Consider the following 27,580-nt stretch of genomic DNA (forward strand, 5'->3'; position numbering starts at 1 on the left):
TAGAGCCCTCTATAGTTGCAGAAGAGTGTTCTAGAGCCCTCAGTAGTTGTAGAAGAGCACTCTAGAGCCCTCTGTAGTTGCAGAAGACTGTTCTAGAGCCCTCTGTATTTGCAGAAGAGTGTTCTAGAGCCCTCTGTAGTTGCAGAAGACTGTTCTAGAGCCCTCTGTAGTTGCAGAAGAGTGTCCTAGAACACTTTGTAGTTGCAGAACCCTCTGTAGTTGTAGCAGAGTGCTCTACAATGGTCTTGGAAGGAAGAGCACTTGGAACAGTGACCTGGGGGATTTAGCCCCTCAACCACATCCTTCTACTTCACAAATTTCCTGAGGTGCCTCTCAGTCACCAAGTAGACCAGAGTAAAGAATAGACAGTGCTGCACATGGGGACATCCCATACCTTGTTTTCAAAGACAAGGAAGGAAGGAGGAAAAAAATACCAAGGTCCTGGAAGAATATTAGAAATGAGTGAGTGTTCTAGAAGTAGTTTCAATGATTCTTCCCACTTTCTGCTTTGTTATAGCTAAATGTTTGAACTGAACTGCAAATCTCTTATAGTGAGGTCTATTAGAAGCACGGGGAAGGAGGTCCTGTCAAGACTAACTCCTGAATGTCCAAAAAGAACCATCCCAGGAAGGGAGGGGTGAGGATGGACCAGGATAGAGGTGAATACAATAGGCTAGTTTTGCTATTTCCCACAATCCCACAGGCCCCACTCACCTTCCTAAGGAAACTGGCACCTTGGAGACTCTACTGCTTGTAATTCACTCCCAATGCCTGCTTTGCCCTCTTCAGTCAGTGTTGAAAACATTTCTGTACCAACAGGGAAGCACAGGTGTTCACAGTCCTCAGGGGTGCGTGGCTTGGGCTCTGACGCCTCCCTGTGTGTTAATGAACTACTCTTTTGCTGCTGGTTCCTTTGACTCCATAGCACTGCAGAATCCGTGCTAATACCCTCCTGAAATAAGGCATTCATACAATGGTTTATTTAGTCACTACCTTCCTAGACCATGATGTCCACAGGAGCAAGTGCGTTGCTCTGGATTAGTCTCCAGGATCTCGGTCCTGGGACGGTGCCCTATGCGTGGCCGGCGCTACAGAGCTAGTGGGCCCCAGCAATAAGTGCTGAGTGGATTTCTCACGACGTCCACACAGACTTGCTGATCTACTGGAAGAAAACCAAGAGGAGCTGGCCACCATAGAAGCACTAGATTCCGGAGCCGTCTACACCCTGGCCCTCAAGACTCACATCGGAATGTCTGTGCAGACATTCAGATACTTCGCAGGCTGGTGTGACAAGATTCAGGTTAGCACGAATACTCCTCGTTCCTAGAGGAGGGTGGCCTCAGGAGCACTAGTCTGCGGCAGGCCTGGCCTCTGCGTGTGTGGAGGTATTTATTCCTGTCCTCAGGAGAGGAGCAATGCTGGATCCTCACCCTGCTGAAGAGCAGGCCCAAGGCTATGAGCCTCCTCTAAGTACTTTTCTTTCTTGCTCTGTGTGTGCATATGAGCATGTGTGCATGCGTGTTTGACGTATGTTGGGTGCCTTTCCTCAGTTTCTTCCACCTTATTTTTTGGGACAGGGTCTCTCACTGAACCTGGAGCTCATGCATTTGGTTAGACTGTCTGGCCAGAAAGCTCCAGAAATCTGCCTGTCCTGCCTCTCCAGTGCTGGGATTGGCATGTGCCATCTCGCCCAGTTTTATATCCCGATCGATGCTGGGTGCCTGAGCTTCTGTCTTTGTACCTGACACATCACCTCTCCAGCCCTATCATGATTCTTTTGGGAAAGAATCAGCAATTCATTCTAGTGCAGGGATTTATTTTCTAGACGTTGGTTGGATAGGAGAGGGGGTGGAAAAGCATGTCATCTGCAATTAAACTTAGTCATTTAAAATAGTAAAATATCAACCTTTCTTTCCTTTAGGGCTCTACAATCCCCATCAACCAGGCCCGTCCAAATCGCAACCTGACCTTCACTAAGAAGGAGCCACTTGGGTAAGACAAGAGGAGAGCTTCTGGGTCATGTGGACATTGTGCTCACGAGAGGGGACTAAGGTTGCGGGCCTTCTCCCCACAGTGCCTGTGCCATCATCATCCCCTGGAACTACCCACTGATGATGCTGGCCTGGAAGAGTGCAGCATGCTTGGCAGCAGGCAACACCCTGGTACTCAAGCCGGCACAGGTGAGCCTGGCCAGCGGGCAGAGGGTCCGGTCCCCCTTGTCTGCAAACTTAAAGCAGACATACATTTATAAAGAGCCCGGCTTTCCACAGTTCAGACAACTTTCCACATATTATTCGTAAACTCTCACTTTAAAAAATGTGTGCCAGAGAGAAACATATTTGCACAAGAGGTCAGAAGACAATTCCCGGGAGTTTGTTCTCTGCTGTCACCTTGTGAGACCCCGGGAATCAACTCAGGTCATGGGCTTTGGTGTAAAGAGCTTCATCACATGCCACCACCTTGCTGACTCCACTCACGTTTAATCACCAAAACTCGTATGGAGGTCTGGAAGATGGAAAGCACACAAAATTAACAACGTAGTAACCATGGCAATTGTGTAAGGTCTAGGGGTGGACAACCTTTGACTCTGATGTCAGGCAGACATCTATAAATGCGTTGGGTCACATGCAGCTATCCTGTCAGACAAATGGCTGGAGGGCCACAGGTTGAACACGCCTGAAGAAGCATGTATGTATGTATGTATGTGGGTAACAAGAGCATCTTTAAAAAATGCGCCAGGCAGTTCTCAGAGACATCTATTGCTGCTGCAGGAGCTTCTGTTTGTTTTAAGAGCACCCTGTGTAGCCCAGGCAGATCTTGAACTTCCATGCAGCTGATTTGGAACAGCTGGCCCTCCTGTCTCAAGATATACTCACAGGCAGAGGCCACATCTAACTTCAGGAGTGCTTTTAAGTGTTGTTCTACTCACAGTGGCTTTGTTCCAGGACATAATAACTCACTGTGTAGACCAGTCCTCTCTTCAACTACAGTGCTGTGACAGACTAAGCAGCACTCTGGCGCAATGGCTTCTTGGCGCTCCAGTGTCTGGGGCCACCTCCTCACCAGGCTGCCATTGTCTAAGCTCTGTGCTGTAGCTCCCACATCAGTCACTAGAAGGGGGAGCGGCAGCCGTTTTCCAGTTCGCTGCAGGATTTGTTGTGCAGGTTCTTTCAGCTACTTGTCCATTCTACAAAGGTTGCTTGAGTTCAAATAATAGCACAGTCTGACTCCACATAGCCAGGCCTGTCGACTGCACACTGGGCAGCTTTCAGAGTAGATGAGCAACTCGGGACTGTGACACAGACACACAGCCAATGAGGGAACCACTGTGATCTCCCTTTCCCAACCTGCCTCCCCTCACAAGCAGGGGCACACACACACAGACACACACACACACACACACACACAGAGACAGACACACACAGACACTCATACACACACTCACACACAAACACACCACACTCAAACACACAAACACAGACACTCATACACACAAACAAATACACACACACAGACACACACACACACACACAGACACACACAGACACTCACACACACAGACACTCATACACACACAAACAAATACACACACACACACACACACACAGACACTCACACACACACAGACACACACACACAAAGTAAAACTCAAAGGAAACGAATTCTCAGGGGCAGGGGAAATGGCTCATTAGGTAGGAGGACAAGCTTTGCCAGCATGGGCCCCTGGGCTCGAATTCTCAGAAACTGTGTGCCTGTAACCCAGCAGAGGAGGGAAGCCGGCGGATGCAAACAGATAGACTGCAAGAACTTGCTGGTCAACCCACTTAGCTGAAACAGCAAGCTTCTGGTTCGTAGAGACTGCATCTCCAAGGTGGATGGCAACAGCATCCCTCTCTGGTCTCCACAAGTGAGCATGCCCACACTCATGCACCACACCCACACAGGAGAGAATCCGGCCCTGGAAAGGACAGGACGGCTTCGAGGAAGGTGATTCCTGTCTATACTTCCAGGTCACGCCCTTGACAGCTCTGAAGTTTGCAGAGCTGACTGTGAGAGCAGGCTTTCCCAAGGGGGTAATCAACATCATTCCAGGCTCAGGTAAGCCTGCAAGGGGCCAGGAGTGCCTCAGGGAGCTAAGTGCTGTTCAGCGCAGTCTTAGCCTGAATGAACCCCATGAAAACTGAACAGTTCGCCAAGAGTAAATACACCTACCATGTACAGAGTTGAAATCTAGTGTGGGGAGGTATAAGGGGGACTGGACAAGATTGTAAAGCACCCTAAGGTGGGCCATTGGCTTCACCATGAAGGCAGGGGTTGGGGGATGTGGGGGGTGAAGGCTGAGGTAGTGGGGGGGGGGATAGAGCTGCATGGAAGTCAGGCTTCTCCATCAATATGGGAGACGTGCAGACAGCTGCATGGAGGATATTGTCTTAAGTCTGTTTGTAATTAATGCAGAAAATGCAAAATAAAGGTTCAAATGCAAGTTGAGAAACCTACTTCAACAAATGCAAAATGCACCAAGATTCAAGTCACGTTTCCCCTTAATTACTCCCGCAGGGGGTGTGGCAGGGCAGCGGCTTTCTCTACACCCCGACATCCGGAAGCTTGGTTTCACTGGTTCCACGGCTGTGGGCAAGCAGATCATGAGCAGGTGCTGGCTTACTCTTGGGTTTCAACAGGGCATTTCATAACAGGGCGAACCAAGGCTCGGATAGGGCTCAGCTGGTGGAGCGCTTGCCTGGCACCCATGGTCTCCTAAACTGAGAGAGCAGATGTGGCGGTCCACCCCATAATGTCAGCACTCTGGAGATGGAGGCAGGGGGTCAGAAGGTCAAGGTCATTCTTGTCTACCAAACAACAAAACTAGAGCTAGAAAAACCACATCAAATGGAGAAACTGACTTTATCACTGACGAATACCGAGATACATAAATGTATAGCAAAGCTCTCCACAGTTGAAACCCAGCCACGGGCTGGAGACAGCTATGTGGTCAACAGTGTGCCTAACAAATCCAAATGCAACCAACATGAAGAGAAAGATGTGGCAGGTCACGGACCCACAAACATTCAAGTCCAAATGATAAAAGCAACGACCATTGATTGACATTGAGGCAGTGAGAATTTTGTGTTTTGTTTTTTCTTTCTACAGTTGTATCTGCTCTGAGCAGGAGAGCCTATGAGGGCTGGTCTGGTCTTACCATGGTTTGTCACTATTACAGCTCAAATTGCAAATAAATAAAAACCAAAGTAATAAAAGGAGTAAACAACTACTGCACTTCTAACAATTGGTAACCCACCCACAGGGTGTAGCAGGCTGTCTAGGAGCTGGATTTGCTCTGCAGCCCTTGATAGAACTGAATTCTTAAAGTGAATTTCCATATGAGGATCGTCATTTTTGTTTTGTTTTGTTTTATTTTTCGAGACAGGGTTTCTCTGTATTGTTTTGGAGCCTGACCTGGAACTCACTCTGTAGTTCCAGGCTGGCCTCGAACTCACAGAGATCTGCCTGCCTCTGCCTTCCGAGTGCTGGGATTAAAGGCGTGCGCCACCAATGCAGGGCTGAGAATCTTCATTCTTTGACCAAAGAATTTCTCAAACACTACAGAAAGCCTCTAAAATATACAGAAGGAGAAAAAAAAGCAGGTGAACCTCACACGCTTACCACCCAGCCGTCCTTTCGGGCTTCTTTTCCCTCCCCTTTGAGACAATTTCTCTGTGTAGCGGGGCTGGCCTTGAACTCTCCACGCTCCAACCTCCACTTTCTGAATTCTGGAGCTACAGGCATGCACTGCCACAGCCTCATAAATAAGTTCCTAAAGTTTCCAAGGCTCGATTGTGCTCTGCATGCCAAGTAGTACGAGAGAGAGAGAGAGAGAGAGAAAGAGAGAGAGAGAGGAGAGAGAGAGAGAGAGAGAGAGAGAGAGAGAGGGAGGGAGGGGGAGGGAGAGACAAAGAGACAGATACTAACTGCTCTCTCCTACTTGCTTTCCCCCAGCTGCGCCGTGAGCAACCTGAAGAAGGTTTCCCTTGAGCTTGGCGGCAAATCCCCACTTATAATATTTAATGACTGTGAACTTGACAAGGCAGTACGGATGGTAAGTAGGCCAGAACCAGGCAGCGGGCGCCTAGCTCTGAATCAAGTCCTCAGATGGGATCTACTTTAGCTGGTCACACATCTTTTTGTTTACCCTACAGATGCTTAATTTTTAATGCTTTAATAATATCTCTGTCCTGCCTGCTAGCACCTTGCCTTCTCCGCCGTTTTTATCTGTTCTGGACACGGGGCTCTGGCTAGATTGTCGAAAGAAACCCAGCAAAGGGTTTGCCTCCATGGCCGACACCAGAGTTCCATCCCGCAGACCCATATAGTGAAGGAAAAACTACCTCCTGCAAGTTGTCCTCTGACTTACACACGCTCATTCATGTACCTGCCTCAAAAACTAACATGGGAAAGATTCCTAAAATACAGATCAAAAGTAGTTAGCAGGGCTTGCCTTTGCATGCATGGAACTCGGGGGTTGAGTCCCAGCACGTATGCTGGGCATGGTGGTATTCGTCTATACAACCCCTGCACTTAACGGAGAGACAAAAGAATCAGAAGTTCAAAGTCATTCTCTGCTTCATATTAAAGTCAAGGCTGCCCTGGGCTACAGACTGTCTAAAAGCAAGCAATCGATCCATAGCTCACTCAAGAGTAGTTAGCAGCTGACCTTAGTGAGTGACATATACCTATAGTACTAGTTACTCAAGAAGCTGGGCAGGAGGATCATCTGAGGCTGGAAGTTCAGAACCAGGACGGACATAGGGACATGCCATTCCCTAAAAACACAGAACTTGGCAGCAATCTCTTTCTTGGTTTCCTCTTAATGCACCATCATGGGTGATGCTAGGTGAGGAGGCACAGAGTCTCCTACTACTTCTGTGACCCAAGGGATTTAAACTACATCAAAGCATGGATGCGTATTTTAAATAAGACAAGACGCTCAATTACGTTTCTCATGTCGAATAAAGTGGCTGGGTCCTCTCTTCATGTCTGAGACAGGGGAGTCGGCCTGAGGGTGCTGAGCCTGACAGTGACTGGCTCTGGTGGCGAGTTGTGGCTTTCAAGCTCGGCGCTGAGCAGTCTCTGCCCACTCCCCCCACCACACACTGTAATCTGAATGAGCAGGCTCAGCCAAACCCCACTGGGCAAGGGCCCCAAAACAGTGGAGGGGTCTGCAGTGAAGGAGGCACCCATGTGCTCCTTTGGGTCTATTTTGTGTCTGGAGACCCAGTGACAGACAGCAACAGGGGACACTGACTGATACCAAGGTCAAGACTCCCCTGAGAGCCTTTCCAGAACATTCCAGAGAAAAGTGTAAGGGGGAATTTGTTCTATTACCTTACTGTCATGTTATTTGTAAAGATTTGTTTTATTTTGTGTGTATAACTGTTTTTGCGTGCATGTACACCACATGCGTGCTTGGCGCCTGAGGAGATGGAGAGCCTCCATGAGGGTGCCGGGAATTGAACCAGGGTCCTATGCAACAGCAACAAGCGCTCTTAACCACTGAGCCAACTGTCCAGCCCCTACTGTTATATTTTTTTAAAGAGAATTTTTTACACATATGGGTGTCTTGTAGGCATGTGTGTGTAGCATGTGTGTGGTGTGTGTGCTGAGAACTGAACCTGGGTCCTCTGCCAAAGAAACACATGCTCTCAGCTGCTAAGCCAGCTCTCCGGTGGCGCCCTCCCCCTCCAATCTTACATGCTTGGCTGTGTCAGATGAATGAAGGGTGAAAAAACTATAAACAAGAAGACAACCAGTGTATAGTGATCGGGTAAAGAGCCATTTCCCCCTAAGGCCACAGCTAGGGAGCCCAGGCTCCCACCATGCAAGAACTGTGTGCACTGCATTCATACACGTGGGGCCCGGGACGGCTCAGTCAGTAACAGCAAGCGTGAGGACCAGCATTAGGAATCCCAGCACCCACATAAGAAGTCAGGTAGGGGACAGTGTGTGCCTGCAGTCCCCGCTGGAGACAGGAGCCACTGAAGGTCATTAGTCGCCCATTCTGGCTAAAAAGTGAGAGACTGTGTCCTTTAAAAAGAGTTAAAATTGGAGAGCAACGAAGGGAAACATAAATGTGTCGGCCTCTTGTTTCCATATAAACACGTTCATAGCTGAAGTGCCACGCTCTCTGTGTAACTGGACGCAGGCTTGACTTGAGCAATGCTAACGTGGCTCTCTCTTCTGCTGCTGAAGGGCATGGGCGCAGTGTTTTTCAATAAGGGAGAGAACTGCATAGCGGCTGGACGGCTGTTTGTGGAAGAGTCCATCCACGATGGATTTGTGACCAGAGTGGTAAGGCATCTTCAGATCCGCTGCAGGTCCTACACGGACAGTTTCCTTCAAAAGTACTTTTCTGGGATTAGTCATGACCCTCAGATGTGAGGGGAGCAATAGCAGTATTGTGAAAGCAGAGCTGGCTGGGGGTGCAGGGTTCTGTGATAGGATGAGTCCTTAGCATGCATATGGCCCTGTGTTCCAACACACTTGCACACGCACACACACATGCACACACACATGCGCGCACACGCACACACACATGCACACACACACCATACACACACAAGCACACACACTCACACACGCATGCACACACACACATGCACACACACACGTAATCCCAGTGAAGAAGAGATAAGCATATGCCTGGACTTGTTTGGCCAAACAGCCTATACTGACAGGAAGCTCCAGGCCAAGGTGAAACCTGTCTCAAAAGAGGAAACCAAAACCATTCCAGCAATTCTTCTGGCGTGCCGATCTCGTAAGAGTCCCACAAGGGCACTCTACCGTATTTAAGAAGGGAAACTCACTAGAAATTCTTTTGTCATCAAGAGTCTAAGGTGACATGTTAATGAAAATCTCAGAATGTTAGTTTGCTCTTAATGGGTTCACATTCAGGATTTGGATACACAGACCCGGGCTTATATTGTTAGAAAACAGTACTTAAGGAAATTGGCCTCAGCCGGGCGGTGGTGGCTCACTCGGGAGGCAGAGGCAGGTGGAGCTTTGTAAGATCAAGACCAACAGGGTGAGTTCCACAACAGCCTCCTAAAGCTACGGAGAAACCCAGCCATGATGTAGTGTGTGTGACAGGCAGACCACTTCACCCCTGCGGGGCCTCAGTTTCTCCTTCTGTAACATGGAAATAGTGAAGGCTCATTTCCAGCGCAGCTGTAAAGAGCCAGCACCCAGAGGGTGTGCTTGTGTGTGAGGGTGTCTGGCAACTGCTTAGTGCACCATGTGCCACACAGACTCGGCCAGGGATCCACTGTCACCACTAACAGTGACTGTGCTTTGTGGCCTGGGTAATCCACAGGTGGAAGAGATTAAAAAGATGAAGATCGGTGACCCGCTGGACAGATCTACGGACCATGGGCCCCAAAACCACAAATCCCATCTGGAAAAGCTGCTGCAGTACTGTGAAACCGGGGTGAAGGAAGGGGCCACTCTGGTATACGGAGGAAAGCAGGTGCAGCGGTCAGGTAAGAGCTCCTCTAGGGAAGTGCCGGTCCCCGGCCCCACCCCAAAGCCAGAATGGATGGCAATGACTTCTGTTTGAGTCTATCCCTGCAGAAGAGTGGTGTACGTATGAATGTGTGTGTGTGTGTACGTATGAATGTGTGTGTGTGTGTACGTATGAATGTGTGTGTGCATGTGTGTGTGTACGTATGAATGTGTGTGTGTACGTATGAATGTGTATGTGTGTGTGCATGTGTGTGGTGTACGTATATGTGTGTGTGTACAGGGTGTGAGTGTATGTATGTTTGTGTGTGTACATGTGAATGTGTGTGGAGTATGTATATGTGTGTGCGTAGGGTGTGTGCATGTATATGTGTGTACGTGTGAATGTGTGCATGTGTGTGGTATATGTATATATGTATGTACTCTGTGTATGTATGTGTGCGCATGTGCGTGTGTGTACATGTGAATATGTGCATGTGTAGTGTATGTATATATGTATGTATGTACTCTGTGTGTGTGTGTGTGTGTGTGTGTGTGTGTGTGACTACAGGTACCCAGAGAATCCAGATCCATCATTTCCTCTGGAGCTGGTTACAGGTAGTTATGAGCCACCAGATTTGAGTGTTGTGAACCAAATTTGAGTTCACTACTAGAGCAAACCACGCTCCTAATCACTGAGCCATCAATCCAAACCAATAGTGGTAATTATGACCCAAAAACGTATCTTTATCCTGCTGGGTCTTTTTTTGTTGTTGTTGTTTTGAGATAAGGTTTCTTTGTGCATCCTTGGCAATCCTGGAACTCATTCTGAAGACCAAACTGGCCTCAACCTCATAGAGATCCATCTGCCTCTGCCTCCTGAGTGCTGGGATTAAAGGCGTGCAGCTTTTTTGTTTTGTTATTTGCAAGGATTCTTCTGTGAAAATGTCCCTGTACCACCTACTCAGTCTTCAGGCGATTCAGTTCGTCCAGGAAACACAGGATACTTTCATTTTCCTTGTAATTACCAGTATTTAAAATTAGAAGCCAGTAAAGATTACAGAATCACTGTCTTTCATTTCTCTAACAGATAAAATCACTGATTCCGCGAGAGTATGGTGGTGCACGGAGGCTGTTGTTGTTAGATCAAGGCAGTGGGAGCTGAAGAGATGGGTCGGGGATTTACATTGACAGCACTGGATGTTCTTGCAGAAGACGCAGTTAGGTTCTCAGTACCCACTGGACAGCTCACGACAGTAACTCTGGTTCCGGCAGAGTTCACCTGGTCTCTGTGGGCAGCAAGCAAGCAAATGGTGTGCATACATGCAAGCATAAAATATTATTCTTTAAAAAGACTTACCATTTTTATTTTACACGTGTGGGTGTTTTACCTGTATGTGTGTCTGTGTATCACGTGCTTGCCTGGTGCCTGTGACACTCAGGAGAGGGGCTGGATCCCCTGGGGCTGTAGCTCCAGATGGCTGTGAGCTGCCTTGTGGGTGCTGGGAGTCAAACCCGGGTACTCTGGAAGAGCAAGTGCTCTTAACCACTGAGCCATCTCTCCAGGCCCCAATTATTTTCTTTAAAGGGATATACCATACAGATAAACAAAATCACCCAACAAGCAACGGCAAATTAAAAATGGCATACACCTTAACCCCAACACGTGGGAAGCTGAGGCAGAGTGGAAGTTCAAGACCAGCCTGGTCTACATAGCAAGTTCCAGGCAACCTTGAACAACAGGGAGGTATTGTCTCAGCAGAACAGAACAGAACAGAGGAGGAACTAGCAAAGGAAAAGGCGAGTGAGAAATTAAACAGTCAAATGCACCTGTGGATTTCAATCTTAATTAAATCAAAGAGGGTAGTAACTATCAAACATTGAAAGTGAAATACAAACACAAATAAAGCATGCGACAATGTCATGAGAGTTAATCTCCATTGTGGTTACGTTTTTTAAATGCCTTTTCTTTTGCCTGGCTTGCCCTGAAATGCTTGGCAGTGAAAAATGGAGTCTGGGTCTTGTTTTAAGCCACGTCAGTGGGGAAAATAACAAATCAAAGATGGTGAGATACGAATATTTATTAAGCACATGCTCTACTTTTACAACCTTGAAGTTTTCATAATAAAGACATTAAAAAAAAAAAAAGGAGTAGCCAGGTAGGTTAACATAGAGGATGATGGCTCCGCTCGTGATGAGCTAAGCCTGGGGTGGGGGCTGGAGCTATATGAGTGAGCTGGGGATGAAAACGATCTTACCTGTGACTGATGCTTTGGTTTCTCCTCACAGGCTTCTTCATGGAACCAACTGTGTTCACAGATGTTGAGGACCACATGTACCTTGCCAAAGAGGAATCCTTCGGGCCTATCATGGTCATTTCTAAATTTCAAGATGGGTATGCATGTTCCTTAGGCACACTGTGTAACGTGCGTGGGTTTCAGCTAGAGACCTTCTCTGTCTTGGGCTGTACAAAGACCATGCAGCCAATACACATGCAATTCTCCACCCTAGGAATACGTCAACTGGTTAATTAGTTAGAAGCCCCTGGGGGCCGGGGAGACGGCTCCGTGGGTAACGTGATTGCCAGGTAAACATGAAGTCCTGAGAGCAGATCTCAGCACCCACTTAAGAGGGAGGTGTGTGGCATGCACATGCAAACAGGGCACAGGGAGACAGGGGCAGGAGGATCTGTCAGGCAGACAAGCCAATCCAGCCAACGAGAGGCCCCGTCTCAAAAGCTAAAGTGACAGATGACTGCTGAGATCTGGCAAGGGTTTGGGGGGGATCACAACCCCGGAGAGCTTTAGATCTGTACAGATCTGAAGAGGGGTGCACACAGGAGACATGCTCTGAAAACCAGGGAGAGGAAGCTCACAAATGATCCTTGAAGACTAAACAGATGATGCTGGTCACATGGAAAGACACTCCACGGCATGTGTGAAGAGTGGAACACTCTTGGTTATAATGTCTCATGCAGTTTTTTTTTTTTTTAGGGTTGGCCTGGAGTATTTCATTAACAAAAAGTCTAAGCAGGTTCCAGGGAAGTTTTCCTGTTTTAACATGCAAAAACAAACTTAAAAAAATACATATATATATAATTTATACAGTGTTCTTCCTGCAAGTATGCCTCACGGCCAGAAGAGGGCACCAGATCTCATTATAGATGGTTGTGAGCTACCATGTGGGTGCTGGGAATTGAACTCTGGACCTGTGGAAGAGCGGCCAGTGCTCTTGACCACTGAGCCATCTCTCCAGCCCCTTCACTGTAGTTTTAATGATGTTTTCTGCCTCTGGAAACATCTTACAGGGACATTGATGGAGTGCTGCGTAGAGCAAACAACACCGAGTATGGTTTGGCGTCTGGGGTTTTCACGAGAGACATCAACAAAGCCATGTATGTGAGTGACAAGCTAGAGGCGGGAACAGTTTTCATCAACACCTACAACAAGACGGACGTGGCGGCGCCTTTCGGCGGTGTGAAGCAGTCTGGCTTCGGGAAAGACTTAGGTGAGTGTGACTTGTTTGTCTCTATGCATCCATCACCACACACACACACACACAGCCCCGGGCAACAAACACCCCGTTACTGCATCTTCTACACAGCAGCTCACAAAGGACACTGGCATTTTAAAACCATTAAATACATTTTTAAGACAACTTCAAATATGTGTTTAGGTGCATGTGTAAGTGTGCCATGTCATACAAGTTGTGCTCAGAGGACAATTGTCCTATCTAGCTCTCTCCCTTCACCTGGGGGTCCTGGAGATTAAACACAGGTCATGGAACTTGGCAATTTCCTGGGTAAAATGTTTTAGCTAAAATGTGTTGGGTTGTCTTTTTTTTTTTTTTTTTTTTTTTTTTTTTTTTTTTTCCCCAGGCAGGATTTCTCTGTGTAATATTCCTGACTGTCCTGGAACTTGATTTGTAGACCAGGCTGGTCTTGGATCTCACTGGGATCCACCTGTTCCCCCCCTCCCCGAGTGCTGGGATCAAAGGCATGTGAAATCAAAGGCATGTGTCACTGCCTGCAGCGTCCCCCTCCCCAAATCTCTCCGTATGAAATTGGTTTAGTTTTGTTGAACTCAGTGGAACCAAGAAGACAGTTTAGGGATTGAAGTAGCTCTGGAGTTGGTCCTTTCTCTAAGCTGAGTCTTGCAGAGTCCTTGAGATAAACAGGGACTGTTGGGCATGTAGGGCAGAGTATGGACAATGCCTGACACATTTCACGGTCAGTGGTTGTCCTGACTGGATGCTGGAGCTGTGCTGGGCCCTCATGCTGGACCCAGCAGACATGTGCTAGGATCTCAGGCTATGAGACAGGATGATCAGTTCAACAGCATTGTTGGCCAAACAGCAAATAGGAGGCTATGTGAGTCTCAAAATAACCTGAAGTGTAAAGTATTTGATTTGCTGAAGTTTACCTGCAAATCTGGCCCATATGGGATCTTACATTCTCTTTCTTAACACTTTCTGACACTGTATTCACAAGAACAAAAAGGGGTCTTGGGTCTAAAACACAGTCGGAGGTTTTCTTGGGAAATTTTTGCTATAGGAGCAACCATTTCTGCTTGTTCTCTGACAGTGTAACTGACAGCCAAAGGCTTGTTTTACTAGAAGACACTACAGTTTGCCTGGTGGTTCCCGCAAGTTCGAAAGCCCCTTAGTTCAGTGTAGTCTCAATTTTGGCTATGCTTTGGGTTGCAATCATCTAGAACCTTTAAAAAATAGAGATGTCTGCTCCAATTGCTTTGGAGCGGGCTGGGGACAAGTCTGCAATTCTCCCTGGGTCACTATAAGGAGGGGACGAGTTTGACAGTCTCGTCTACTGTGTTCATTTGTCTCTTGTGACACTCTGCCCCTGGCCTATGTAGTGACCGCTTGTCTACCCAGCAAAGGACACTGCTTCCTTTCTCTTCCCAGTAAGTTGAAAGTCAGTGTCACCAAGCTTTCCTCCCTGTACTCAACTCTGCTTTATTTAATGCGACTGAACAGACAGCACCCTAGTTACAGGATTGCAAAATGGAGAAACAGATGGAAGGCTAGGGCTAAAGCTTGCCAACCAATATGTCAATCCTTGCTAACTAAGTCCCTACTAATCAGCTTGGTCTGTGGCCCATTAGCATGTGCACTGAGGATTGCTGGAGACGCCTAATGTGTCTTCCCCTAGCTTAACTCAATTCACCTGCAAGTCCGCAAGGCCCCGGGATGATTTGTGTGACCCCCGAGGAGCAATGGCCTAGGCAACAAATCTTCACCCATCTTTGTGCATGTTCTACTGGCTACTCTTCTCTTCTCCAGGTGAGGAAGCCCTGAATGAATACCTCAAAACCAAAACAGTGACACTTGAGTATTAGAGCATCACCAGCATCAGGAAGGCTTAGGCAAACAGCCCGCGCTGCTCAGCCCCTCACAAGCTGAGGGAGGAGGAACCATCTGTGAACTACGGAAATATACATACACAAGGACCAAGAAGGGAGTTGGGCTACTCGTGTGAGCATGCATTTATGCATTTGTCTGAGGGCCTCAGTAATTTTTGTTTGTTTGTTTAAGACAGGGTTTATCTATATTGCTTTGGAGCCTGTCCTGTAACTCACTGTGTAGACCAGGCTGGCCTCAAACTCACAGAGATCCACCTGCCTCTGCCTCCCGAGTGCTGGGATTAAAGGTGTGTGCCACCAATGTCCAGCCCTAGGACAACTTCTATCACCAAGTGACTTACCTCTGTTAGGTCTGAACAGCATTGGGTATTGTGTGTATTTCTACAGTGTCACATCCTGCTCTCTGCCCGGAAGGACTATTTCTTCAAGGACATCCATCTCGAACACACTGACCTCGCTCAGCTAAAACACACAGATGCATTTAGGATTTCTGGGTATCTGACCCCTGAGCCACACATACTGGTAACTATTTCTCACCCACACAGAATGTGATGGCTGTCCTTTTCCCTGTTCTTTGAAGACTGATCTTTGTGCCTTTGACTATTGTGTAACCCACTGTGACAGACGAGCAGCCCATGAGCATTTCTTCCAGCTCTACCTACTTGGTACAAAGTTACATTCTGAGGGCACCAAATTTATCGACATCATCTTTGGTCCCATAGTTGAAATCCTGGTAAACAGCATGTGATGGCCAATAGTAGTCATGTTATACTGTCTTACTATGCGGCTTGGGGAAAACCATCCAGCCTCTATGAGCTCTGGCTTCCTTATGTGTAAACAGGGGTAGCAGTACCTTCCTCAAACCCTCATGACAAGGACTCTATGCAGTAAGAAAAGCACTAGGCTTCACTATGTATGTAAATGCTTAAAGATTTTTCGAGACAGGTATTGCTTTGGAGCCTGTCCTGGAACTAGCTCTGTAGACCAGGCTGGCCTCGAACTCACAGAGATCCACCTGCCTCTGCCTTCCCAGTGCTGGGATAAAGGCATACGCCACCAACACCGGGCATAGTCAGTTAAATTTAAGTCTTCCTTCCCATCACTACTTTAAAAATAGTGTTAACTGACTAGGTGAGTGAACTTCCTCGAAGGCTCATAAATCAGTTACGTTTAACCGATGGATTCACGAACTTCCTACACTTGTCAATCATCAACGCTTGGACTACTCTTCCCACCCATCACCTCACATAGTGTATGACACAGTAGACACAGCAGAACACCAACAATTGCCGTGCAATGGAAAGTGCTAGACACAGCGGCTCGCGTCTGTAACACCAGGCCCAGGAGGCTGAGGCAGGATGGCCATTGTAACTTCAGGTCAACCCGGGATGTAGTTTCTCTGCACTTCTGTCTGGGAAGTCCCCTCACGTACACCTGCCCAAACCACTGACGGACGCGGCCCTTCTGTGATGATGGAGGGAACCCACAGGTTAGAGGGTCTGCTAGTATTAAATACATCCTGTTTCCTTCAGAACCATTTAACCAGGAAATGAAACGAAGTTTAAGCTCAAGTCCATTACTGACACAACAAAATGAGAGAAGAGACTCTGCTGTCACTATATATTCCGAATTGGGCCCTGTACCAGACACTGAGAGACACAGAGGGCCTCACCACTGCGGTGGTCATACAGCAATACATGCAAGCTAGTTAAAATTACCACAGCGGACACACACTTAAACATTTGGAGCATTTATTTACCATGACGATTTTGCATACACACTGTAAATGTTTGGTTCACTTCACATAGCATTTTAAAGGAAAAAAAAAAAAAAAAACAGTGTAACTACCACACAGTAAACTACACAAACATGAAAATTGTAAGAAGGGCTTGCAAACATAAGTGAGGGATGGCACTTAAGGGTAGTGGCCAATATGAGAAGAACTCAGTGAGAAGCAGCCAGTGTCCTCTACCAATTCTGTAAGCACCGAGAACACCTTTGGAGCTGAGAGAACAGACAGAAGGCGCAGCATCAATCACTCCCCACGAATGGTCCCCATCTCTGACACGCGACATTTTCGATGATTTTTTTGGATAGACCATGGTGTATTTAGGACCCTCACTGTTCCAAGTTTCAAATGTTTACCCTGGGTTTTCTAGACTTTTAAAGTTTCCTTCGTGAGGTTTTCCTTTGTCCTTTCTGATTTCAGGCTTATATGGGGGAGGGGATGTTTCTCAATTATGCTATTAAACATGAAGACATCCTAGTATAAGGCCCTTATGATTTTATTCCTTTACATCCGAGCACGAGGGGGGTTCCACAGCACCAGATGTTATTGTTCTGCTGCAGCTGTGGGCAATGAAACACGAACCACAAATCAATAAAACCCACGTGGAGTTTATTGGGGAGCAAAGAGGGGCAGGGGAGGTGTTGGCCAAGGGGGAACAGAGCTGGAAGGGAAGAGGAAGAAGGGGCAGACAGGTGGGAAGTGCTGGCTTAAAAGGGAAAGCTTGCACATGCGTACAGGGTCCTTACGCCACCACGTAATGCATGACATAGTGGTCACGCAACACAAGGCCTTCTGAGCTAAGTGTCTACCTGAGTGGTGGTGTGTGTATCCTGCCCACTGTAGGGGGTGGGGCAGCATGATGCCTGCATCCTTATAGTGGCCAGACACTGTCATCAGACTCATGACGATGATTTTACCCGACTTCTCTGTAAGAGACTCCGGGTGCTTGTTCCTTTAGCGGGGCCTCTGGTGTGACAAACTGCCAATTATAGTTACTGTATCCTTCTACAGGACTTCAGTACATGACCCCGACAGTTGTACAGTTACATGTTGTGATGGCTAACATTATGCTCAACGTCTTGAAACTACTGAATAAAGCAAAAACCATCTTCCGCTTGTAAGCCTCTAGCTGTGGAAACGTTGTCAGCTAACTGGCCTAAGATGGAACAACTGTAGCATTCAGGCTGTTCTTCAAAGTGCCTAGGCCTTGTAAAATTTTAACTGCCTCTGCTGTTTGTGCAAGACAGCAGGTCACATGACTAACAGCTGGTTCCACTTCTGTACAAAACACTTGCTTGCTCAAGATAACCAAGTTTTCTACACGACATCTGCTTGCACCAAAACCCCAAAATGTAGTTTTCAGACACAGTCATGCTGTGCAACCCAGGCTGGCCTTAATTCTCAATCCTCCTGCCTCAGTCTCAGTGCTAAGACTACAGAAATGTACCACCAAATGCTTTACATGTTTTTTTTTTTCAAAAATAGAATTTATTTTTTTGGCAATTCCATACATGTAAACAATCCATCTTGATCATCTGCACGTCAACCTCCCTCCACCTCCCCCAACACGATCCTGTGTGCCTACTGTCCCAATGTTTACCTTAAAGGTAACTGGTCCTGAGGCCTACCCCACCTGACAGTTTCAGTGGGTTTCACAGACCTGTCACAGAGGGGTGTAATCCCAATCAATACCCACAGTACTGGAGCAACTGCTGGGGTCCGCTTTGCTGATGGTAAAACCAGCATGTCTGAGAAGGGATGGTGGAGAGCTTTCTGTCAAGTCTCTAAGGTCTACAAAATTAGACCACAGAGGTGGCACAAATATTTCAATGGCAGCTGATGTTTAAAGACAGCACAAGGCTGTTAAATAAAAACTCCGATAGTGGTCTGCCTTCCTAGGAGTTGTTGGCCATGAAGATGGACCCCACACTGTAGCTTCTGGCGATACTTGGGTGCTTCAGAGATAAGTGGTCTTCCCTGACTTCTGAAGACACCAACAGTCTGACCTGGGCTTAAACCAGGATACACTGCCCATTCCCAGTGGTTAGCTGTCAGGCCACCAGGGGGAGCCCATCCTCCAGCCTCCCTTGGCTGTGGACCCACAGTCTACTATCTGCGTGCACACCCGCAACAGCATGTTCAGCACAGGGACAGTATACATTCTTCCAGCTTTATGTACAGTCCCCTCATGTTTAGAACTCTCTGGTCAGAAACCTGGAGCTGAAAAAAACTGTACACCCAAACGACAAGACTACCACCACTGCTTTGCTAAACATGTATGTACCCAATTAATGACTGCGCTTTAAATTGGCCCTTTGTGGGCGGAACCATTAGGAGCTGAGGCCTTCTTGGAAAGTGTCACCAGGGCTGGGCTTTAAGGTCTTAAAAGCCCAGCCCCACTCTGCCTCGTTTTAAACATGTATGTGCTTCTTGTAGAGAAGGGACCACAACTGGGCACAAACGCTACCTTCTGGGAATCATGAAATCAGACCTAACCCCAAAGTGGGCATTTGCATTGGGCTTAGACAGAATGAGACACACTACAATTGGTTGGTACATGGTAAGAGTTGCAAAAGGGTACTACAGGTAAACAGTAACATTTGTATTTATGGGAGAACACATCTGGAGCCACTCCAAGCCCCTCTCTGAGCTGTCAGTCATGTGCCACCTTCCTCTTCGAGCTGAGACTGTGAGTATGCCCTGGCAGGAACGTGTTAGTCTCCAACATGCCTTCCCTATATGATTACATATAAGCTTCTCAAATACAGCGCTCAGTGTCTCTTTGCTAGTGGGACCATGTCCAGTTTAAGAACTGCATATGACCTTTGTTTTCCTGTAACATGGTAACAAGAATGTTTTACTCAGCCAAGCAGTAGTGGCGCACGCCTTTAATCCTAGCACTCAGGAGGCAGAGGCAGGCAGATCTGAGTACGTGGCCAGCCTGGTTTACAAGAGCTAGTTCCAGGACAGCTAATGCCACACAGAGAAACCCTGCCCCTGGAAGGTCACTGCCCCAAAAGAGAATGCCATGGCTTTGTAGCTTGGCACTCACCCAGATGTGAAGCCATTGTGTTTGTCACAGGAACACTCAGGTATTTAGTCCCTAAGCAGGGGCCTATATCAGCAACATAAGCAAAGCCCCAGGTCTACGTTTATTGCCAAATTCTGAACCACACCCACACACGTTTCTTAAGTCACGGGCTACAGACTGGCTCTGGGTATATATACAGGTATACTCACATCTGTATGCAGTCACTGCATACATGATACTTATACAGACCTGCAGGGTGTTTTTGACTACTGGCTTAGGTCAATACCATGGAGGCATGCGCCCTTCTGACAGCCTGTATCATTTTAGAGTGTGCCCATGGGTATAGTCTCTCCTACGTTGGCACAGCAGCCCTTCTGACAGCCTGTGTCACTTCAGGAGTATGCCTCCATGGCTGTGGTCTCTCCTGTGTTGGCACAGCAACCTTCTGATGGCTTGAATCACTTTAGGAGTATGTATCCACGGCTATCGTCTTTCCTTGTGTGGCACAGCAGCCCAATGGTTCAGTTCTTGGGGGGGGGGGGGAGCATCCACCTCTTCTTTCTAAGGCTCAGGGAAGAAGTTCCAGGAAGGTGGTAAGAGCTGGAGGGTAGGAAACCAGGTCCAGGCCTAATACCCTAACCTGTCTTACCATGGAGCATCAGCTGCCAAGGGGACCACCCAGAGACCCTGGCTCAGAGGAGACAAGGATGTAAGCTCCAGCACATCACCAGGTAACAGGGGCGTGGTCCTATACTCAAAGCCTCCTGGGGGCATGGCTCCCCCTCCCACCTCTGGCATCTGCTAGCCGTGATAAAACAATCCCGCCTGGTGAGTCAGAAGAGCTACTCAAACCACCCAGCACTCTGAAAGCTAACCTACGGGAGAACTGAAGTCATCCTTCAGGCTGTCGGTACCATTCCAATTCAAAGACAATGTTTACATGAATTCATATTTATACAGCAACAGTGATATAGCACAGAGATTTGTAAACATTAAACCTCTTTACAGTAAGAGCAAAGATCAGCCTGCCCTTACTGGTCTTGAATGCTGCACCATATGAATCTTTAAGAGGCAGTTTTGATTTCCTTGAATAAAATATAGCCATCATCACAGCTTAAATGGCAGAGCGCCATTATCCTGGCCTGTTTTCCGGTACCCGGTTCCCATACAACAGACTGCAACCTGCCTTGGTACCTAATTTAGAAGTGGGAATTTCATAACCAATAGCCTTGCTTTAGCTTCACAACAGATGAGCTTCACCGAGTCACCGGCCACTATGCAGACCACGTCACCTTGAACAAATGCCTGCAGGCAACCAATCCAGGTTCTTCTTCCGCTTTTCACTTATCAGAATCCCAGGGCACTACCTCTCTGCTCTCAGCACTTTCTACTCAGAAGACACCCAGGCTCATCAAGTTTATTCCTGACAGCCGGGAGGCCCCTCCCCACAAAGGCACAGGAGGAGGGCGCCCGCGTCTCTGCGCTGATCCCCCTCACTTCTTCTTACTTGCAGGACTGTCTAAAACTTCAATCTTGCCTCTGCCATCTTCTGCATGTGGAAGCTTCAAGTTGTCTATGGTGACTTCGGAGGGGATGCAGTCCTCATCGTCGGACTCTGAGCTGTTCTCAGAGCCGTCCTGTGAGCTCTCTTCTGAGCTCCCCTCTTCTTTGGAATCTGACTGATTCATCTCAAATAAGGCCACATCCTGTAAAAAATGTCAAGGTGAGAAATCTACTTCAGCACGTTTCTGTAACATGTTCTAATACAGCAACATGGCTGGCTGCAGGGATGGCTCAAGAGGGGCAACAGGGCTCTCTGCTTTTCCAGAGGACCCCAGTTCAGTTCCCAACACCCATTACCAAGTGGCTCACACCCCCTCAACTCCAGCGTCAGGAAGTCTAACAGTGCTCTGGTTCTTCAGCCCCCATGGGCACCCACATACTAACATGCACACAAAAAATATTAACTCTTAAATAAACCCAACAGAGGGAGCTACCACTGTTCAGTACAAATTCTGGAGCACAGGCTGGCTGTGTGCTTAACACAATGGCATGTTCACGTGTTCAGGGGCCAGAATGTATCACAGAGCAAAGTCAGCATCAACCTGAAGGACTTATTTTACTTATGCCTTTGAAAAGGCTCTTCCTGGGCTGCAGAGATGGCTCAGCGGCTGCTCTTTCTGAGGACCTGGGTTTAATTCCCGGCAACCACACAGTGCCTCACAACTGTCTGTAACTCCAGGGGATATGACACCCTCACACAGACATACATGCACACAAAATTTAAAAAAAAAAAAAAAAAAAAAAAAAAAAAAAAAGGCTCTTCCTACTCGTACATACTCAACAGCATTCTCTGAACAAAAACGGAGCAGTGGTTCTCAACCTTCCTAATGCTACGGTGACCTTTTAATTCAGCTCATGTTGTGGCGGCCCCCCCAAGGGGGAAAAAATTACTTTCACTACCACTCCATGACTGTAATTTTGCTACTATTGGAATCGTAATGTGAATACCTGTTCTCCAACGATCCTAAGCAGGTGGGGACCCACTGGACCACAGTTGGGCACCACACTGGACACTTTAGACTTAAGAAATGCAAACGCTGGCCACAGTGACACATCTACAATACTGGGGAGACAGACAGGACAGACAACGAAGCCCACTGGGCTACACGTAAGGCCCGCCCGCCCCCAAACCCCACTCTCTCAAAAAACACCCCACATCTCGCTTTAAAGAAATTTACATTTCTGAGCAAGGGCCAGTAAATTATAACCAGCAGGCTAAATCCTACCTGCTACCTTCAAAACATCCTTCCTTCCCTGTTTTAGTGACAAATGCACTAATTCCATCACACGAAACAAACAGGGCACAGATACCATCTGTATGATATTTCCGGATGTCCCATCAATATTTTCAATATTGAAGTGATCAGCTGCAGCAACTGCCATTTCCTTTTGCAGTTTTTCATTTGCCTGGGCCATTTGTGGGAGAAAGGCCTGAACTTGGTCTAACACTGTGAAGAGCAAACATAGCATGAAAACAGATTAGTACATTCCAGACTCCACAACTCCTAGTAAAACACTGCAGAGCAGAGCAACAATAGACCCCTCAACTCTTAAGGTCCATCTGCTTCTGAGCTGCCTTGGATGGGAGCGTAGATGGGGTTAGGGGAGACTGCTGGGGAATGAACCAGAACTTTACTTTTGCTAGGCCAAGAAGGGCTCTACCAGTCAGCTACACTCTCAGAGCACAAATACCACAGAGTTCAGCAATTACTACTCAAATATTCTGTGTTTCTCTTCCATCTTGAAAGCAGAAAATTCTAGAAGGCTGGTATTCAACAAGGTGACCAAAGGCAGAATGACCTAATAGTTAAGAGTGCCTGGTCTTTACAGAGAAGCTTTCAAGGTCATTAATGGGATCTCATTTCTAACTTTTTACTATTTTAGTTACCTGCAATGTGTTTGTCACCTGGCAAACATCTGCCCACCTTCCGCTGAAAATGTTAACACTACCACCTTCTTTTTGGAAATAGGCTTGCTATGTAGCCCAGGCTAGAATTCACAATGTTCATAAATTGGACCGATTTCTAACTTGACCTTGGTGCACAGCACCATGCCCTGCCCTTCTTTTCAGCTTAGGCCACTACTGGCCCTCATCCTGAACAAGCCTCCACATTATCTGCTCTGTGGCAGGAAATAGTCACAAGTTCATGGCCTGCCTAGAGACAGAGCGGATTCAGAGCCAACCTGAGCAACTTCGAGACCCTATCTCAAAATAAAAAAAAATTCTGCTGTGCAGTGGTGGCAAACACCTTTAATCCCAACACTCCGGAAGCCTAGGCAGGAGGATTTCTGAGAGTTTGAGGCTAGCCTCATCTACAGAGTGAGTTCCAGAACAGCCAAGGATACAGAGAAACCCTCACAAAACAAAACAACAACAAACAAACAACCCCCCCCAAAAAAAAACAAAACCAAAACAGAGAGAAAGGACTGGGAATAGTGCTTGCTCAGCCGCAGCCCGCAGAAAGTACCAGGTTCAAGTGGTAGCAACACACCAAAATACAAGGCACTGGGGAGGCTGAGGCAGAAGGATCTCAACTGGACTTGTAAAAATAAAGTTGTTTTCCACAGATACTGATGATTTTATGAATGCTATTTCAACCGTCTCCGTGAGGGGGAGCACACTTATGAGCGTGCAATTCAGCAATGCTGTAGTGTGATTAATGAGGAGAGCTGGCTCCATTAGGTTATATGATTGTCAAGATTTACCACCTAAAGGTGTGAGCCATACAACTGATGCTTGTAATCCTGTAACTCAAGAGGCCGAGGCAGCAGGGACACGAGCTCAGGGCCACCCTGAGCTACACAGAGTTCTAGTTTAGCTTGGTATGTGAAGTGAAGCCTTTAGGAGACATGAAGTAACACGTATTCACCCTAGACGGGGTTCAAAGATTCCCCCAAAGACTAACTAGGTGAGCCAGCAGGTTTACTGGGCTTACTCAGAGGAACAAGAGTGACAACTCCCAAAAGCTACCTCCCTACAGCTCTCTGCTGGGGCACAAGCAGCTCCGTGTAATAATCCTCAGGGAAAAGGTCTTTGGAGTCCTATAAATTTACTTTCAAAGAAGTGTTTACTACCTGTAGCTTTTTTCCTTTTATTGCTTTTCCAGACAGGGTTTCTCCAAGTAGCCCTGGCTTGCCTGGAACTCAAGAGATCTGCCTGCCTCTACCAACTGAGAGCTGAGATTAAAGGTGTGCACCACCACCTCCTGGCTTAGGACTTAACTCTCTGTATCGTAAGAGCCTCCTTACACCATTTAAGAAAATGTTTTGATTTAGAAGGGAATGCTTCAATTTTGAGACTTCTATACAACACAGACTACACAGGGGCTACCCAGACTGTATCAAAATAAAAGTTAACCAATATTGGTGGTCTCCATAAACACATTTAATATTCCAAAGCATGTGAACAATACATGCCTTTCAACCAAGTCTTGTAACTACCCAAGCTGATCTCCCTTACAATTTTCCAACTGCAGGTGTGGAACATCTCAGTCAGCCAGTAATGTTATTTTCAGTTTCAAAAAGAAAAAAAATATATATTCTGAAAAAAACTGCAGGCAAGAGATTAAGGCAAGAAATTCTAGTCCTTAAACAATGACTTACACGATATTACCATATTTGACTCTACAGTTTGATATGAGCCACGAAGACAGGATTAACTAGCCTACATTGGGGAAGCGCTCCCTTAGAGTAGAAAGGCAGTACTTACAAGGGCTCCTCTGCACCCGAACTGTTTGGAGAGTAGAGGTCTTCCTGGAATGTGGCTTAGAGCTGATAAGCAACTGGTTCCAGATACCTGAAAACACACACACCATTTACATCATAAATACAGCTGAGCCAGGAGTACAACTCAGCACCGGGTTGACCCTCAGCATTGCAGAACAGGGAGAGAGGGACCATCGCAACCGCTCCCGTGACTGTCTGAAGTCTGGACCATTGGATACGAGGGAGAAGGGGCAAACACTCTTCTACATGTTGCTTATCCACCTCCCTCAGTTCAACCCACCTCATCTCCATTACTCATCTGCAACAAAGGTACATCGGATTCCACCTTCTGGACTAGCAACAACAACAACCTGGCACCTGTACTATTACTACTACTACTACTAACAACAATAAAGCTGGCACGGTGGAACAGACCTTAACTCCAGCACTCAGGCAGGCAGGCGGATCTGAGTTCCAGGCCACTCAGGGTCACCGATATAGAGAAACTGTCACACACTAGGGCTTCATTCCCAGCACCAACATGGTCTAACCTCAGTTCCAGCGGATCAGACACTTGGGACCTCTCAAATCACTTCACAACACTTAGTAAGCGGCAGGCAGGCACAAGCACTTTTATGCATTCTTTAAAATTCTATGGGTAGTCCTACCTGTTTGCTGTGAAAACGGAGGCCTAGAGAAAGCAACTTATATAAAAGCCCCACTTCGGACTAAGGATTTGACCCCCTTTTTTGTTGTTTTAGAGACAGGGTCTCACTGTATTACACCTCCGGCTGTCCTGGCCTCCAACTCGAAACCCGCCTGCCTCTGCCTCCCAAATGCTGGCACTAAAGTCGTGCGCCACCACGTCCCGCTGAACCCACGCTGTTCTGTAGCACACAATCTAAAATGCTGAGTGGATTTCCTGCACGTCTCCCTCCACCAAAGTGAACTAAGGAACTAAGGAGTGCGTGCCCACGGTTATTAAAAATGGCATTGTCTGTCACCTATCATCCCAGCCAGGCCAGGCCCTCCCTGCAGTGTCCCCCCCGCCAGCCCGGCCCCGCAGCGTCCCCGGCCCCGCAGCATCCCGGCCCCGCCAGCCCGGCCCCGCAGCATCCCCGGCCCCGCAGCATCCCGGCCCCGCAGCATCCCGGCCCCGCAGCATCCCGGCCCCGCCAGCCCGGCCCCGCAGCATCCCGGGCCCCGCGGCATCCCGGGCCCCGCAGCATCCCGGGCCCCGCAGCATCCCGGGCCCCGCAGCATCCCGGGCCCCGCCAGCCCGGCCCCGCAGCATCCCCGCCCCGCGGCATCCCCGGCCCCGCGGCATCCCCGGCCCCGCGGCATCCCCGCCCCGCAGCATCCCGGGCCCCGCAGCATCCCGGCCCCGCAGCATCCCGGGCCCCGCGGCATCCCGGGCCCCGCGGCATCCCGGCCCCGCCAGCCCGGCCTGTCTCCGCCGCCGCTCACCTCCTGAACCCTCGCTCCCTGCGGTCAGCAGCTCCGTGGACACCGTGACCTGCGAGCGGCGCCCAGAAGACGGCGAAGCTGTGGGGCCGGACACGCGCTCGCCGGGAAGCTCCATACTTGCAAAACAGCACGAGGGCAATGAACCCGGATGCAGGAAGGCGCGGGCGGGGGCGGGGCCAAGGCGGCAATTGGCGGAAACTCGGAGGTGGGCGGTGGCGGCGGGCGGGGCGGGGCGGGGCTCGCAAGGAGGCGGGGCTGAGGCCTCGGGCAGGCGGGGCGGGGCGGAAGCGGTGGGGAAGGGTGGCGTGGGCGGGGCGGAAGCACGTGTGGGGCGTCCCCTGTTACTGGCAGAGTCCCGGGCTTGGTTTACACAACAAATTCAAGTTGGAGACCATAGTGCGAGTCCTTTGTCGTCGTTTTTGTTGTTGTTTGGGGAGGATGCTGCGGTCTTGAGTTTGTGGCAATCCCGCTTTATTGTCCCAGGGGCCAGGATTGCAGACGGTTGACCTCAAACTAACCTTCAGTTTCTGTGTACTTAAACCTACCGGCACCATGTTTGGTTTAAATTACTTGTTAAACGAAATCTCGCCAACTTACTTGCCTTGGCCTGGTTATCAAGGTCCTGGTATGTCACTCAGCCTCCGAAATAGCTTGCATTACAAGCCCGTTGTTGGTGGCACAGGCCTTTAATCCCAGCACTTGAGGCTGGGCAGAGGCAAGCAGATCTCTGTGGTTACAGACGTGGTCTACCAGATCCAGCTGAATTTGCTATTGGATTGTAAACACAAAATTCAGCACGAGTACCGTTTACATTTCTATGCAACAAGACTTTGAAACATTTTCATCTCAAGATCCTAAAAGATCGTTCCAGGTAGTAATTAAGTGGTAAATCTTGTACTGGAGGCCCGAGTTTGGTCTCCAGCACCAAAACATTTTTTTTAAAAAGCTGAAGCTAGATCCATTGGATAGTAATTCTTCCTGCCCCTGTTCCATATAAACAGAATCATGAACCACTTGCTCTTGTGACTTTTATTTCGCTGAAAATAATACTTTAAAGGTTTGAGGATTCCTTTCTAGTTTGATGTTGACTAATACGTCACTAAATTATGTCCCATATTTGCTTTTGTGGGGGAAGGAGCTTGTTTGGGAAGACAGGGT

The 27,580-nt window shown here is 48.1% G+C and overlaps 2 protein-coding genes across 2 annotated transcripts in view; one reads left to right on the forward strand and one right to left on the reverse strand.

Moving 5' to 3' along the window:
* The window catches only part of Aldh1l2 (aldehyde dehydrogenase 1 family member L2), a 30,879-nt gene extending 15,949 nt beyond the window's left edge, over positions 1–14,930 (forward strand). The window contains exons 13-23 of the mRNA XM_051206224.1: positions 1,150–1,300; positions 1,922–1,992; positions 2,075–2,180; positions 4,011–4,098; positions 4,558–4,651; positions 5,995–6,094; positions 8,245–8,343; positions 9,365–9,530; positions 11,779–11,884; positions 12,797–12,996; positions 14,788–14,930. Of these exons, the coding sequence (XP_051062181.1) occupies positions 1,150–1,300; positions 1,922–1,992; positions 2,075–2,180; positions 4,011–4,098; positions 4,558–4,651; positions 5,995–6,094; positions 8,245–8,343; positions 9,365–9,530; positions 11,779–11,884; positions 12,797–12,996; positions 14,788–14,843 (1,237 nt within the window). The 3' untranslated portion in view covers positions 14,844–14,930. The remainder of the gene's footprint in view (positions 1–1,149; positions 1,301–1,921; positions 1,993–2,074; positions 2,181–4,010; positions 4,099–4,557; positions 4,652–5,994; positions 6,095–8,244; positions 8,344–9,364; positions 9,531–11,778; positions 11,885–12,796; positions 12,997–14,787) is intronic.
* Positions 14,931–21,146: 6,216 nt separating this feature from the next.
* On the reverse strand, positions 21,147–26,555 carry Nopchap1 (NOP protein chaperone 1). The gene is made up of 4 exons (XM_051206204.1): positions 26,423–26,555; positions 24,960–25,046; positions 22,562–22,698; positions 21,147–21,393 (listed from the first exon to the last, which is right to left on the reverse strand). The coding sequence occupies exons 1-4, from the start codon at positions 26,535–26,537 to the stop codon at positions 21,181–21,183; spliced, it is 552 nt and encodes a 183-aa protein (XP_051062161.1). The 5' UTR covers positions 26,538–26,555; the 3' UTR covers positions 21,147–21,180.
* Between the last annotated feature and the right edge of the window lie 1,025 nt (positions 26,556–27,580).

Source organism: Phodopus roborovskii, unplaced genomic scaffold, assembly GCF_943737965.1.
Source record: "Phodopus roborovskii unplaced genomic scaffold, PHOROB, whole genome shotgun sequence".
NCBI classification, from domain to species: domain Eukaryota; kingdom Metazoa; phylum Chordata; class Mammalia; order Rodentia; family Cricetidae; genus Phodopus; species Phodopus roborovskii.